The sequence below is a fragment of the Poecilia reticulata genome, chromosome 7, assembly GCF_904066995.2.
Source record: "Poecilia reticulata chromosome 7, P_reticulata-male-v2, whole genome shotgun sequence".
NCBI classification, from domain to species: domain Eukaryota; kingdom Metazoa; phylum Chordata; class Actinopteri; order Cyprinodontiformes; family Poeciliidae; genus Poecilia; species Poecilia reticulata.
The window spans coordinates 279,730-293,752 of NC_088836.1; the positions used below are offsets into that span (position 1 = coordinate 279,730).

Below are 14,023 nucleotides of genomic sequence, written 5' to 3' on the forward strand. Positions count from 1 at the left end.
CACTCCAAAGGGTACAATATCAAAAATATTGTATCCTTAATGTCCAATGTGACTCCTGGACTTGGCCATCTTCAAGCTACTTGGTCTGATGATCTTAACACAGAGATTGATAATTTCAATTTTGAAAATCTGTTTTTGACTCACTTTCTGTAATTACCTCGACCAGAGTACAGCCCTCTCCACTCACTGCTTTATTTGGGGTCCTCCCCAAAAACCAGTTACTGCCACCCCATCATGCTGACCTTGTGGCCTTCCTCACGTTACTGGCTAGACGTATTATACTGATGCATTGGAAGAATCCTCTCCCACCCTCACATTCTCATTGGATATAAGAAGTTCATAAAACTGGAAAAAATTAGGCATACTCTCAAAGGCTCTGAAATCACATTTTCAAGAATCTGGTCACCGTTTCTGGAGCATGTTAGGTCTTTAACACTCGATGTGACCCCATGAGTGGTGCACACCTTACAACCCAGTTGTAAAGGCATACACCCTTTATTTAAGTCGTATAACAATTTTAGTAGCACAGAATGCATTAAGCCCTTTAAGTGCTCCGTTTTAGTTGTTTTCTGTTTAATTTATATTTTAATTTCTTTCTGTTACCTCTGTTTGTTTGTTTGTTTTTTAGTTATCTACTTTTTATCCATGTACTTATGAAAATAATTGGTGGATTTTTGTTTGTATGTGTCTTGTTTTATTTTTGGTTCTCGTTTTGTCATTTATTAGTTTATGTTTATTCTCCAAAGTACTGTCTCAAGTATGACTTGAATGTGTATTTATGGTGCTCATTGTTTAGTTAAAAATCAGAAATAAATTAGAAAAAAGAAAAAAAAGAAAACATCCCCAGTACATGCATGCACTGCTAACAGTGTAATTCAGGTCTGTTCTTTCATCCAGAACATATGAAGGAGGTTGCTTTATATAGATATGTTGCCAAACTGCAAAGGTAAATGATAAAAGGCTCTGCAGAGGGAAGCTGCTAAAAATAGACTTGAGGCACTTAAAAGTGAAGGATATTTGTTCAAATTATCATCATGTCCAGACAGACAATCTGTGAAAAAGATGGAGCTTTGTCTTCTTCTAGGAATAACTGCAGAAACAACCAATCAGAGCCTGGAGACGGGTCTTAGCGCTGTCAATCTCGTGTAAGCACTGTTCACTCCTTGCTCTCTGCTACGCTATAGCTAGTTCATCAAAACATAGCCTGCCATGAATGCTAACGCTAGTTAGCATGACCACTGATGATGGCGGATACAGTTTCCTGAGCCAGTAAGTTGTTTCTCCGGCACTTGGCCCATCGAGCATGATTAACAGCGCTAAGCCTCTCTTCCTTGCTCTGGTTGAAGGAGATAGATTTTTTCACAGATCTCATACCATACTGTCACACATACTGACAGTTTTAACAAATATGGAAAAAACATATTTTTGTAAAAGTTACAGTGCAGCTTTAAGTAGTAAATGCGAAAGGCAAACAGAAACTTTGAGATGCAGAGAGAAATGTAAATTTCAATCTCTTTAATGCAAACGCAGTATGCAAAGCATAGGACCGCTGCACTAGATGAGGCGCCAAAATGATGTGGGAAAATTTTGGGCATTTTCTGTATTTAACAGCTGTTTGAGCATGCATGAAATGATCAGTAGGCCTCGCTCCCCCCCTCCGGCACCCGTTCCTTCACCACCCCAACATTAAAATATGTTGTTAAAAGAAAAATTAGAAAATTTTGAAGCTTCAGTAAATTTGGTAATTACAATTTAAGAAAATAAACACAGAGGACTGACTGCACATTTTTGACTGCGATGAAATTTTGACTGACTCCAAATTTTGATTGTGCCAACGTTTGTTTGTGTCCGTTTCATGTTGGAGTGAATGTTGGTTTGTCTGCCATGTTATGTGTTCAAAGTTGTTTACTAGACTGAAAATGAGTAAAAGATTTGTTCAGAGTCTTAAGTTCATAAAGGAATATTGCATAAAATGATTTGAGAACTTACTTTGTCTTCAAGATGGTACTTTTTGTTTTTGATACACGCATAACCAAAATTATAGTTGCTCTGTGTTAATTCTAACAGTGTAAGGAGAAAGTAGGACTGCCTACACAGTCTACCTATCAACTGTCTCAGACTGACACCTCCTAGTTCCTCCAGCCTACTGGATTTGTTCACGCCTTTAGTTTCCACTCCTCCCTTTGAGTTTCACAGAGTTTAGGTAGTAAGAAAAAACCTCACCGATGTATAACACTGTTAAGGAAACCAATGGAAAATCTTAACTATATTGTAGATTCCAATCTATATCTTTACTTAAAAAACGAGACAAGCAACCTGAAAGCTTCCTAAGCACTTCAACTTTTCCTTTGGAAATTAACTAATGTAAACCCCTGATGACTTCTGTTATGACATAATGCACAATATAATGTACCATCGGAACAAAAGTTGGTTTGGAAGTGTAACAGTCCTTTTGATTAAAGGCATCATGGGATGCTTTGCTGGCCGATCCCCAATATCACATAATGTGTTAATATTTTAAATTGATTGAGAACAGGCTTACCTAAAAGACTAAGCTTATCTGCCTTAAGCACTAACTATAACTACTGGTCTGGAAAAGATGTGAAATCCACTTATTTTTTTTAAGCTAAACTTGAAATTGGACTTTAAAATACACTTAAACCTTAACTAGACTTCCTTTACTTGGAGAGCTATAAAAAATAAGAAATTTAGAGTCACCAATCTTTCTCAAATAAATATGTTGTTATAATTTACAGCGTAGATTGGTAAAATAATGAATAATAAACTTTAAATGTTCTGTTTGCTGAAACATTTCTAACCATGATTGGATGCAAATCTTTAAAAGTATGAATCTAACATTTTAGCCTAATGAAACTACTTTTCATTATTTTTAGACAGGGTTAAAAATACTTAAATTATCCCAAATTCAAACTTCAAACTTGATTTAAATTGATTTTGACCTTTATACATGGTTCCATACTCTGACATTCACTAACTGAAATCCTCTAACTCAGTGGTCCCCAACCTTTTTATTACCGCGGACCGGTCAAGACTTGGAAAATTTTGCTGCGGCCCGGGGATGGGGGGTGGTGAATCGTCAGATAAGGCTTCTGCATGGTGGTGTTCCCTCCAAATCCTGAATATACCCAATTTACATTGTCTTGGCCCTTTAATCACAGCCTGTGGGGTTTTCCCTGATTGGGAACAATACAACCTGTTGAATGTGACAGGGAGCCAATCAGAAAGTGCGGTGACGTAGGAACAGAGGGGAATCCCAAACAGCTGACATATTGCGCAAATGTGAGTCCGGTGGATATCGAAGATGATATGTGGAAATGTTTATTATTATATGTAAAGGTCATTATTACATATGTTTATTCAGTAAAAAATGTTAACTATGAAAAAACACAGTCACCTCCAAATCATAGTGCAGCAAATAGAGCGGCTGCTCCCGTCGTCTTTTATCCACCGCTTTTTCTTTTTGTTACGTCTTTTATCTCTTAAAATGACTCCGCATCCTGATATTGCTTCTACATAGTCATCCATGTTTGGTTATTCTAAATTCCCATATGCTATGTTGGGAGTCTTGTGGATTTTCTTCTGGAATCGCGACGTGACTGGAATCGGTTCGTGTTGCTCCTGCCTTGGAGTCACAAACCGATTGAACCTGTTGTACTTTTATCAGCTCTGTGGAAACAGAGGTTTGGAGAATTGGCCGACAATTTTTAAATCTTGCCGTCTAAACCAGACTTAAGACTCACAAGTTCTACTCATCTCCTCTCGACCACTGCCCAAACGCTCTCCGACTCTGGTTGCTATGGTAACGTTTACATATCCCTTCAAAATAAGATACAGATACACCACAAAAACTAACATTTTACTTTCGTGAAAATTTTAACTCACGATAATGACTAACGGGAGCCCTGAGCTTGTTTCTCTGCAACGAGGCGGTCCCATCTGGGAGTGATGAGAGACAATGACACCCAGTGGCGCAACTACACATTATTCAGGTGGATGCGAAAACATAGATCGGCGCCCCCCCCTCCCCCCGACCGAGGGAAGGAACGTCAGGGTGAAGGAGCGAACGCTCACTCAGCCCCCCCCCCCCCCCCCCCCCCCCCCCCCCCCCCCAGGCGAAGATACGTGAAGGGTAAAACTCGCTAGGGTAAAACTGTGCGCGAGGTGAAGGAGCGTAAGGCGCGCAACAGTGTACGGGAAGACATCATCGGCGCGCCGCCCCCTTCAGACGGGGTTTTGGCGCCCCCTCTGGTGCTGCGCCCCTATGCGTTGCATACCCTGCATACCCACTTTTTGCGCCTCTGATGACACCCGAAGTGTTGCTTATATCCACAGCCTGCTTGGTCTCTACGTTGTGAAGCAGTTTGAAGCTTCATTGCCTCATTAGCAGCCGGTCGCCGCATGTTACGCAGAGCGGGGTTGTAATGTGGGACTCACCTACCGGTCCGGGATAAATCAATTCTCCTGTCTCTTCTCTGGGCCTTTTCCCCTTTGCAAAGAAACTTTCCAAAGACATTTGATCTGTTTCTTACTCATTTTGCTGCTTCTGGGCTCAGTGTTGGCGCACAAGTAACCGAGAGAATCCGGTTAAAGGTTTTTCAAAATAAAAGATCCTCCAGACTCAATACATAAAACGGAAATATTTTATTATTTCTTGCGCGGCCCGCTACCAATTGGTCCACGGACCGGGGGTTGGGGACCAATGCTCTAACTGACTAACTGAACTTGTTGCAATTTGTTGATGGCTCTGCATCATGTGACCATGCTATTGGATCTAGCCTTGTTTGCTTTTGCATAAAACACCTATCTTTGGCTCTATGCTAAAACATTTTTCTGCTAAACATCTGCACTAGTAGCACTAACTGAAGCATGAAAACTAGTTACTTGTGTGCGCTTTATATTTTCGCAGATTCCAGGTTATTTGTGATTTTGAATTTCTGTGAAAGCACAGAAATTTTCCTCAGGTTTGGTGGTGAGACCATTCCTTAGTCCTATCCTTTAAAACATTATTCACCTAAAACACCTTTTAACCATTAAATATTGGATTTTGCCCAATTCTCACCAACTAAAGTTAAAAAATGAAAAAAAAAAATGAAAAATTGAAAATGGAAAAAAAGTGATAAGTTTCTTCTTATGTTGTCTTATTGCTAAAACCTGTCCACTATGCTTTGTCGAGCCTCACAGACAGTGAGAACCTTCCTGCCATGTCCTGCCAGAGTGCTGCCGCCATCAGACCAGGTGACTGGGTTGTGATGAAGGAAACACTGGAAATCCAAACACTGGCAGAGACTGTGCCAGAGGCTAATCCAGGTGCAACTTGAACTAACAACCTGAATCCACATCAACCACTGTGAAGGACTACCTGTCTGTAAAACTCCAACATATGTGGAAAATGTCTTTACTGACTTGAATGAGTTTCTATCTCTATGCATTGATTATGACTGTTTAATAATTGTTGGTGATTTCAACATTCATGTTGACAACCCCCAAGACCAAGGGGCAAAAAAGCTCCTTAATATATTAGAGAGTTTTGGTCTAGCACAACATGCAACCAAGCAACACACACTCATGGACACACACTGGACCTGGTTATCAGTAAAGGTGTGAATATTTCCAATGTCTCTGTAACTGATTTCGCCCTGTCAGATCACTTTGCTGTTATCTTTGAAAGTTCTTTATCCATTGACCCACTTGGACAAACAGCTACTATCACAAAACGTTCTCTCACAGAAAACACGACAGAAACATTTAATCAAATTCTTCTTCCTCACCCTTAAGCTGTAGTGACGTAGATAAGTTGGTAGATGATTTTCAGTCTAAACTTTCAGATATCATTGATTATCTTGCCCCCATGAAAGTTGTGTCTGTTAGGAAGAAATCTCCATGGAGAAATGCACAAACAGTTCAATCTGCAAGACAACTCTGCCGTAGGGCCGAACGGAAATGGCGTAAAACTCAACTTCACGTTTATTATGAAATCTATAAAGAAAGACTACGTAATTATCACTAACACTAAAACACGCAAGAGAGGCTTTCTTTGCAGATGTCATAAACAAAAACATTAACAATGCACAAGCTTTATTTGCAATTGTTGTCAATAGTTGATAGGCTCATAGAGAGACATATGGACACCCTTCTGTCAAATTTTAATCAGATGATTGATTGATGGCCGTGACTAATTGATATTAATTGATAACAACCCCCCCCCCCGGCCCCCATGAGAACTTTGTGACCTCCTGACCTCCCTGACACCCTTCTGTCAAATTTTAATCGGAGTTTGATGTGAATAAATAAATATAAGTGAATAAATAAATATACTATATTCTAAACCATGTTGAATTAGATTAGGAATATTGTAACTACCTCTGGTTTTAAACAGATTGTCTTCATGATACACAGTGTTGGAATTAAATGCCTCTAACTCTTGTTCCATAAGAGGCAGGGAAACCAGAGTCTTTCTGCATGTGTGTCTGTCTCCAAGGAGGAGGGGGCCGGGGAGAGTCTTGCTCCGTGTGTGTGTGCGTGTGCGTGTGTGTGTGTGTGTGTGTGTGTGTGTGTGTGTGTGTGTGTGTGTGTGTGTGTGTGTGTGTGTGTGTGTGTGTGTGTGTGTGTGTGTCCCTGCATAAGAGCAGGTAGAAACGTCTGAAGGAAAACAACAGTTTAACTGTTTTACTTTTAAGTACATGTGAAACTTATAGATTTTTTTCTTCAACACCTGCTAGTGTGATACATTTCAGTAAATGTTCTTCGTCTGTAAATGTATTTCTTAAGAATATGTGACAGGTAGTAAACAGATGTCGGTGAGGCTACTCAAATGTAACTTTTAGCTTTCTGCAGTTAAAGTGAAAGACGAACTCTAACATCACTGCCTTTCCAGAATTTTTCCTCACATCAATGTGAATGCTACTTTGGTTTAGTCTTTTTCCTGTTACTGAATCAGCACTGATCTTCTCCATTTCAGTAAAAGTTCCTCGTCTGTAAATGTATTTCTTAAGAATATGTGACAGGGACTAAATAGGCCCAGGTGAGGCTACTGCTCATATTTATCTTTCAGTTTTCCCCAAAGTTTAAAGTTTTTTACAGTGTACAACCACACTCCCAAGAGTTATCTTTAAAATTATCTACAGCTTTTGTCTCTGACTTATACGCTATATGTTTTCTTGGCCCTAATGATTCTTTCCCTCCATCCGTTATCTTACATGCTTAAGTGTGTTCACTAACAAAATACAGTACACCTGTAGTTGTTAAGGTTCCATTACTAAAAACTTATAAATGATCAGTGTCAACCATCAGTCTGTATTAAAATATTTAGTACAATTTGTATTCTTTATTTAGATTTGATGTTTTCATGTGAGCAGTTGGATTTCTATCGATTTATTGAATTGATGCTCTATGTAAATATTTACCAAACTGAATGATCATTCAGGTTTTATATAGTTTTTCCTTCAATGTTTGTTTCAGAAATTCAAATAATGTTGGCTATCGACCAACAATTCAATCAGTGAATCTTTGCTTTTTTCTCAAGTAGCCCCTCTCACAAAGGTTTACATCTTCTGACACCTGGCCCAACTTATAACATTACCAAGTTTGCTGTTGGTACACTTAACTAAAGAATAAAACATGCTCGCTACACTATCATTATATAATATCAATAATAATCAATAATAGGGTCATTATTAACATCACTAATTAGTTATATTTTTAGTCATTTTACAGACAAATCCTTATCAAGAAAGAAAAATACATATTTAAAACAAAAAACAACAAAAAGTCCATCTGACTTACATCATTTCTGTTCAGCCAAAAGTCATCTTAAAGATGAGTCAATTTTATGTTTCTGTAATAAAAAATGTCATCGGCTCTTCTGAAATCAAACTGACCAAAAGCAACGGTTTGGAAAGCATAAAGCTTGGTGACTCAAAGTGTTGCAGAGAAGTGAATCATTACACTGTGTTACATGAGTTTGATTCATTTTCAACAATGGATGCATTTGCAGCCATTTAGGTTAGCATGTCTTTAATATCTTCTCTTTTTCACACTATCTACCCAATGATTTATTGTTTAGTGTTACCTCAGTTTAAATTCTACAACCATAACCAAAATCACAAAACAATTTTATAAGTCTTAAGTGAAAATACGATGCGACTTCTATTTTTGCAAACGTGCTTGTTGATTTTTTTTTCAGCTCATGACATGACAGCAGATTTTCGCTCTGCACCTTAGGGCTTGAAAAAACAAAGACGCGCACATTGCACAAAACTCTGAAACAGGAGAAGCGGGACATAAAACGAAGCGACAAACTAAATGTGAATTATGGCATAAAACAGAGAATCCGACGCTGAACAGTGAAAAAATCAACACATGATGTGAAAAACATGACGATTAGGCGGAGTAGCAGGTGATGAGATTACTGATGATGAGCGTCAATAAACTTAAAATAAATGTAGCAACAGGAAAGACACTAAAGTGGACATAGCAATAAACCAAGAGGATAAAACTAATCAAATAAAACTAAATGGAAATGAATGAAGAACAAAATGCAAGAATAAACTAAGAAACTAAAGTAAATACAGAGGAATAAACTAGTATGGTAAGACCTTTCGAGCAATAATTAAGACTGTATGACAAGAATAAAGAGACACTATTTCCAGATAAAAGGCAAAATAATATTGTTGAAATGTCATGGGTTTGTTGAGACCATCTCTAATACTGAGAATAAATATATCTTACAGACCATAACAGTAAAGAACTGATCACTTATTTATGTTTTTAATTAGATTTTATATATTTATTTCTTCAATATTATTTTTCAAGTCAGTGTTAATGTCATGAGGCTGATGACTCCATGACACTTTCAATTTGACTCATTTGATTAAGAACCAGATTTGTTCTTTGTAATTTCTGTCCAGTAAAACTAATCAATCTATAAATTAATAGACAGGTCTATCTAAAGATATAATCCATGTTTCTGTCTCATATTTGTATGGCATTAAAAGGACCTGGAACTTTTGTTTTTCCACTGAAAGCTCTAGTTTGCACAGTAAATGACATCTGGGTGAAGTTGTATGGATGATGCTCTGATGTCCCATTCTCCTGAAGGCAGCACAGAGCTGAACCACCAAAAACCGACAGAAACACTGAAGAGAAGAAGAGTTATAATTAATGTAGTTACAGTTCTATCCATGTTTTAATGTTGCAGAGCTCAGTCGTTTTGCAAATAGTTCAAAGTTTAAACTGGCATATTGTACATCTTTTATCTGGTCATTTTGTGCAAGATTTAACTAGAAAATGGCACAAAATAAGAATATTTTTTCCACTCTGATTGGCTGCTGTTAGGCCTACCAATTTTAACTTGAATGTTTATTGCATTTTTCGTAGACACTTGTGAAAATAATTTCTATTCCCATGACTTTTTTGTTCTCTGGGAAATTATTTTTGATGATAAATACAGAAACAAGCATAAAAATCAAAACATCTACAATAGTGATAGTAATAATAATGATAAAATAATGGTCAGTGCAAAGTAGCCTGCAAATTCTTTGATGGGGGGCGCTGGGCCAAAACAGATTGAGAAACACTGATCTAAACAGTATGAGATTTTTTTATTTTTATTATTATTACAGATTTGGTATTTTTTATGCAGTTTCAATAAATAATAATCACTCCCATGGCGTCCGTCCATATACCTCAGGACTTTGCAAAATAACTAGTCATGTTGTTTTTAACTGTACAAGCTACTGATCCACAGGCTTCATTGCAATATAGTTTTTTGCAATACTGCAGTTTCTAAGGATTGCATGCAATATTTGCTAGACTATCTTGAATCCTGTCTATTTAAACTCTGCTTACCCATAATATGTTTGCTGAATTTGCAGTTAATTTATGTCCACAATTGATCTTTATTTTGGTGACAGATGCAAAAGTTCAGAGCTAGCGGTGACATTATGGTGTTGGAAAAGAAACATTATTAAAGAAAATGACCTCATTTCTTAGCTCAACTGCAATCGGCATCACAAAATGAAATAACAGAAATAGCTCTATTTTCATCCAGCAGTGTTAAGAACCTTTATCTAATTTTCATGAAACTCGGAAAGTGCAACAGAATTAATGTTGTTTATGTGCTATATATCAATGGTAGGTGTTTTTAGTTCTGATGCATTTAAAGAACAGGGAAAAAATCAGACGTTTTAGAGATTATCAGAGCCGATCAACTGAAAATAGACTGTTTAGTTTATCTCTATTATCTTATAATTTCCAAACTAAAATTTACAACTTTCACTGTCAGGCATTTCATCCTAAAACTGCGGAGACGTTGCAATAGATAGATAACTATATTTAAAAGATGTCATACGGTTCAACAAGGAGAGCATAAATAAAGTGATGTGGTCGCTGCAGGTTTTTTATTTGGACTGGAAGGTTTTTTCTCTCAGATGAAAGGATCTGACCGTGCAGCTGAAATCCGGTCAGTCCGTACAGACATTGTTGCTGCTGCTGGCAAAGTAGTGAAGAGGCTGACTGGAAGCGCCCTTACCTTCTCTGAGCAAGTGCGAGTAGATGATCCAGAGGAGAAGTAGGCAGCAGAGGGACGCCCCTCCACCTGCGGACAGCGTCTTGGCCCCAGACTGCATCCTACCCTGTCAGCTGCTTCGGATTTATCCAAACTTTAAACGCCTGTAAGCGCGTCTCAGATGCCTATTTTCCAGTGGCGTCCCCAAAGCCTGACGTAGGCATCCATTTTGAGGGTATAATGGACGAGGGACTGAAAATAATCCCCCTTGCTTTTTTCTTTTTTTTTTTTTAATAATAATAATATTAAATTCCCCCCGTCAGCCGCATATCCAGCAGGTTGCGCAAACAGGCGACAATGTTCCCAGATCTGGCCAAGTTTTGCTCCGCTGCGGCTCCAGAAGCCTGGATTCACTGCAGAAAATGTTTAAAAAATTAAAACGTGTGTAGATGAAGAGGGAGTGGGCAGCAGCAGAACCCCCCTCGCAGTTTTTATTCCTCGCACAGAGATGCTGATGCTGGTAGTAAATTCAGCCGCTCAGCACCCCTGAATGCCGCTGTCCCTTCTGCTCTTCTTCCTCCGAGCTGCGCACTCCTCTTATTGTTATTCCCGACCAACTTCTGAATCCGCGCCTGGTTCTACACGGAGAGGAGCGCGTGAAGCCGGGGGGACATGACGAACATACCAAACAGCAGCGGAAACTTGTCAGAAAACGGGACACTCCGGTGCGCCATCTCTAAACTCCCCCGTTAAAATGAGAACAATCCGAAATGAGATCACTGAAACGCGGCCAAAAGCCGCAGGTGCGTCATTGCATGGCCGCGTGCACATCGGCGCAGTGAAATGTCACGACAAAATAAAAATAAAAAACCAATAAAATATACATTAAAGAAGAAGAGGGGCAGCGAGGGTCTCACGCAGCTCACCCCCTGTGGATAAAACGCGCTGGGTCCAGGCGGTGCGGGGAAGTTGGGAGCTCTTGTCACCTGTATGAGCCTTTCTGTAGAAATCTGGAAATTTCCCAGTGATGAAGACTCGTTGCTTTGATTTGGAGGATAACGAAGTCAAGCTGGCTGTCTCATTCTATTCGTAGCTGCTGCATTAGCATGCAGGCAGCGTTGAGGAAGAGGACGAAGCGTTGGGTCTTTGCTGCTGTTCCAGTGCGTCCAATGATAAGGTGACCAAATTTCCAAGACTAAATCTGGGGACATTTTTCGCTCGGCGATAAAGAACAAGCAAATTTATCAAAATAAAATGAAGAAACCGGGACAGTTACAGTTTACATATGTATTAGTATTTAAACATTAAAAATCAAATATAAAAGCAGGAATATGTCTTTCCACACTGTAGTAATATTACTATTAATAATAATAAAAGTAATATCAGTGATAGAAAACTAAAACTGAAAATATGTGGGGAAATTGTGTACATACTATGTGAGCAGGGTCGTGCAGAGACCACTAAAGGGGCAGGTGCTCAACAACAATAAAAGAGCACATCTAACTGCATTCTATGACAGAATATTAACAAAGCCACACAGCTTTCAGAGTTTAATAAACAATGACAAATTACAAAATTGTGAGATATACAATCAAAGCTAAGGAAAATCTCTATATAGAACATGTAAGATATTTTATTAGTAATTTCTTTCTGCAGGTCTATTTTGTTATATTAAAGTATTGCAATATTCAAACCCGCAATTTAGCAAGATATGCAAATCAGAGCACCAGACATATTTTGTCTTTACAGAATTACACTATTAAAAATATAAAAAGGGCACAAAGCAACCTTTTAGTGACTGTAATCTATAAAAAAAGAGCTGCATGTTTGCTGCACTTGCAGTGGAGATGAAGATGGTCCATTCAGGAAAGCAGAGCTGCATCAAACTTTAACGTGGAACTGAGAAAAAAAAAGCAAAAATGTAATTGTTAATGCATGTCACCATGAGAAAAACCTACTGAGTTTTGCTTAAAAAAAACTTTTTTAAAAATTAAAATCACACATTTTTGTCTCATGAAGGGAATTTTTTTTCTGCAAAACAAACTTATTTGCGTGTGTCAGAAATCTTTTCTTGCTATTCTAAGTTTTTGTTTGTGACTCAAAGTTTTGCTTGTGATTCTCACATGACGTCGTGGGCAGTGTTGGGGTTCTGGGGTTGTTCTCCCATTCTTTGTCCACCAGAGGGGGCTGAGAGGCGTTTCTCCTGGAGGGTGTGTCCATGATGATGCTGCACGCACCTGCAGCATATTCCTCATCAGTGGACGGGTATATCAACAGGGAGCTGTTGGTACTTCGATGCCTGATTGTTGATCAGTAATGATTTATCCTTGTGCAGAACGAGACGATTTGCCTACCTACCTGTCCGCTCCTCCTCCTCCATCGCCAACTCAACCCGCCGACCCCGGAGCCTCATATTTCCCCCCTATACACCTGGACCTCCTCTTACAAGTAAGATCGAACCTCTCCGTTTATACACTTCAAATTCCCGCTGAACGTGAACTCACCATTTCTGTTTGTCCGCGCGCCAGGATCCCCAGAGACCCAGCCAGGCAGTTCTCTGCTTCAGAACCCCCTTTCCATTACCTGTTTGTTTTCAATAAATATACACCTTTTCTACACCTCAGTGTGGTTTTCTGCATGTGGGTTCGCAAATTGCCAGACACCATGACAGGCAGGGCCCAAAATCACAACAAAAGATTTCTGATGTGTGCAAATAAAAGTTTGTTTGGCAAATAACTTTTAAAGTTCACAAGACAAAAACGAGTTATTTAATTAAAAAAAAAAAAAAAGTTTTTGTTTAAGAAAAGAAATTATTACAATTTGAAAAGTTTTTATTACAATTTTGTTTTACTTAACTGAGGTCAGTTTTTTTTTTAATTGAATAGTTGTGAAAAAATTTAACTTCATACTCTGTGAACCAGACCCTAAACTTAAAGTCTAGATTGAGTTTTTTCCCTTCATTAATGACACTTTTATACATTGTATTTATCATGTAGTTCAGGGTGAGTAATTTTTAATTCTAAATTAATATCCTTGTTGGTCTTTTATTTAAGTGCTATTCTCCTTCAAGATACATTTACCTGCCACTAGAATAAATGCAATGTACATTATGCAGCAAAGGAAATTAGAAGACATATATCCATTATGGAGATGACCGGTTTTGGACAGGCGTTGTGGCCCTATTGCATAACCAATACTGAAGAATGACTGATATCATTAACGATACAGGGAAGAAGCTTTTTAGTTATCTTGCTTTGCTAGCAAAGTAGTTAGCTAGCAACTAGCTAATATCACAACAACAACAGCCTAATGTCCGTATGATAAAAATTCTGAATCGATAGATAAAAACAGTTTTTCCTCACCTGGCTGTCTCCTCCCGCTCAGTAGTTCTTCAGAGAAAGGCAGACGCAGAGGCCTGTCAGTGTCTGTTGTATTTCATTACCTCTCTGCTTAAACCACTATAGTGTAGAGTATACTCTGCTGAAGCAGAAACGATAC

The 14,023-nt window shown here is 38.5% G+C and overlaps 1 protein-coding gene and 1 long non-coding RNA gene across 5 annotated transcripts in view; one reads left to right on the forward strand and one right to left on the reverse strand.

Annotated features, from left to right (window-relative positions):
* The window catches only part of tafa5l (TAFA chemokine like family member 5, like), a 201,153-nt gene extending 189,452 nt beyond the window's left edge, over positions 1–11,701 (reverse strand). For all 4 annotated transcript variants that reach the window (XR_001776782.2, XR_001776781.2, XR_534029.3 and 1 more), the window contains exon 1: positions 10,550–11,701. Coding sequence is in view for 1 of the 4 variants with exons in the window: in XM_008413145.3 (XP_008411367.1) it covers positions 10,550–10,646 (97 nt within the window). In the remaining 3 variants the exon portion in view is untranslated. The remainder of the gene's footprint in view (positions 1–10,549) is intronic.
* A 12-nt stretch (positions 11,702–11,713) lies between these two features.
* On the forward strand, positions 11,714–13,143 carry LOC103467089 (uncharacterized). Its single transcript, XR_534031.2, has 2 exons — positions 11,714–12,973; positions 13,054–13,143. It is a non-coding gene; the product is annotated as an uncharacterized LOC103467089 (long non-coding RNA).
* Positions 13,144–14,023: the final 880 nt, after the last annotated feature.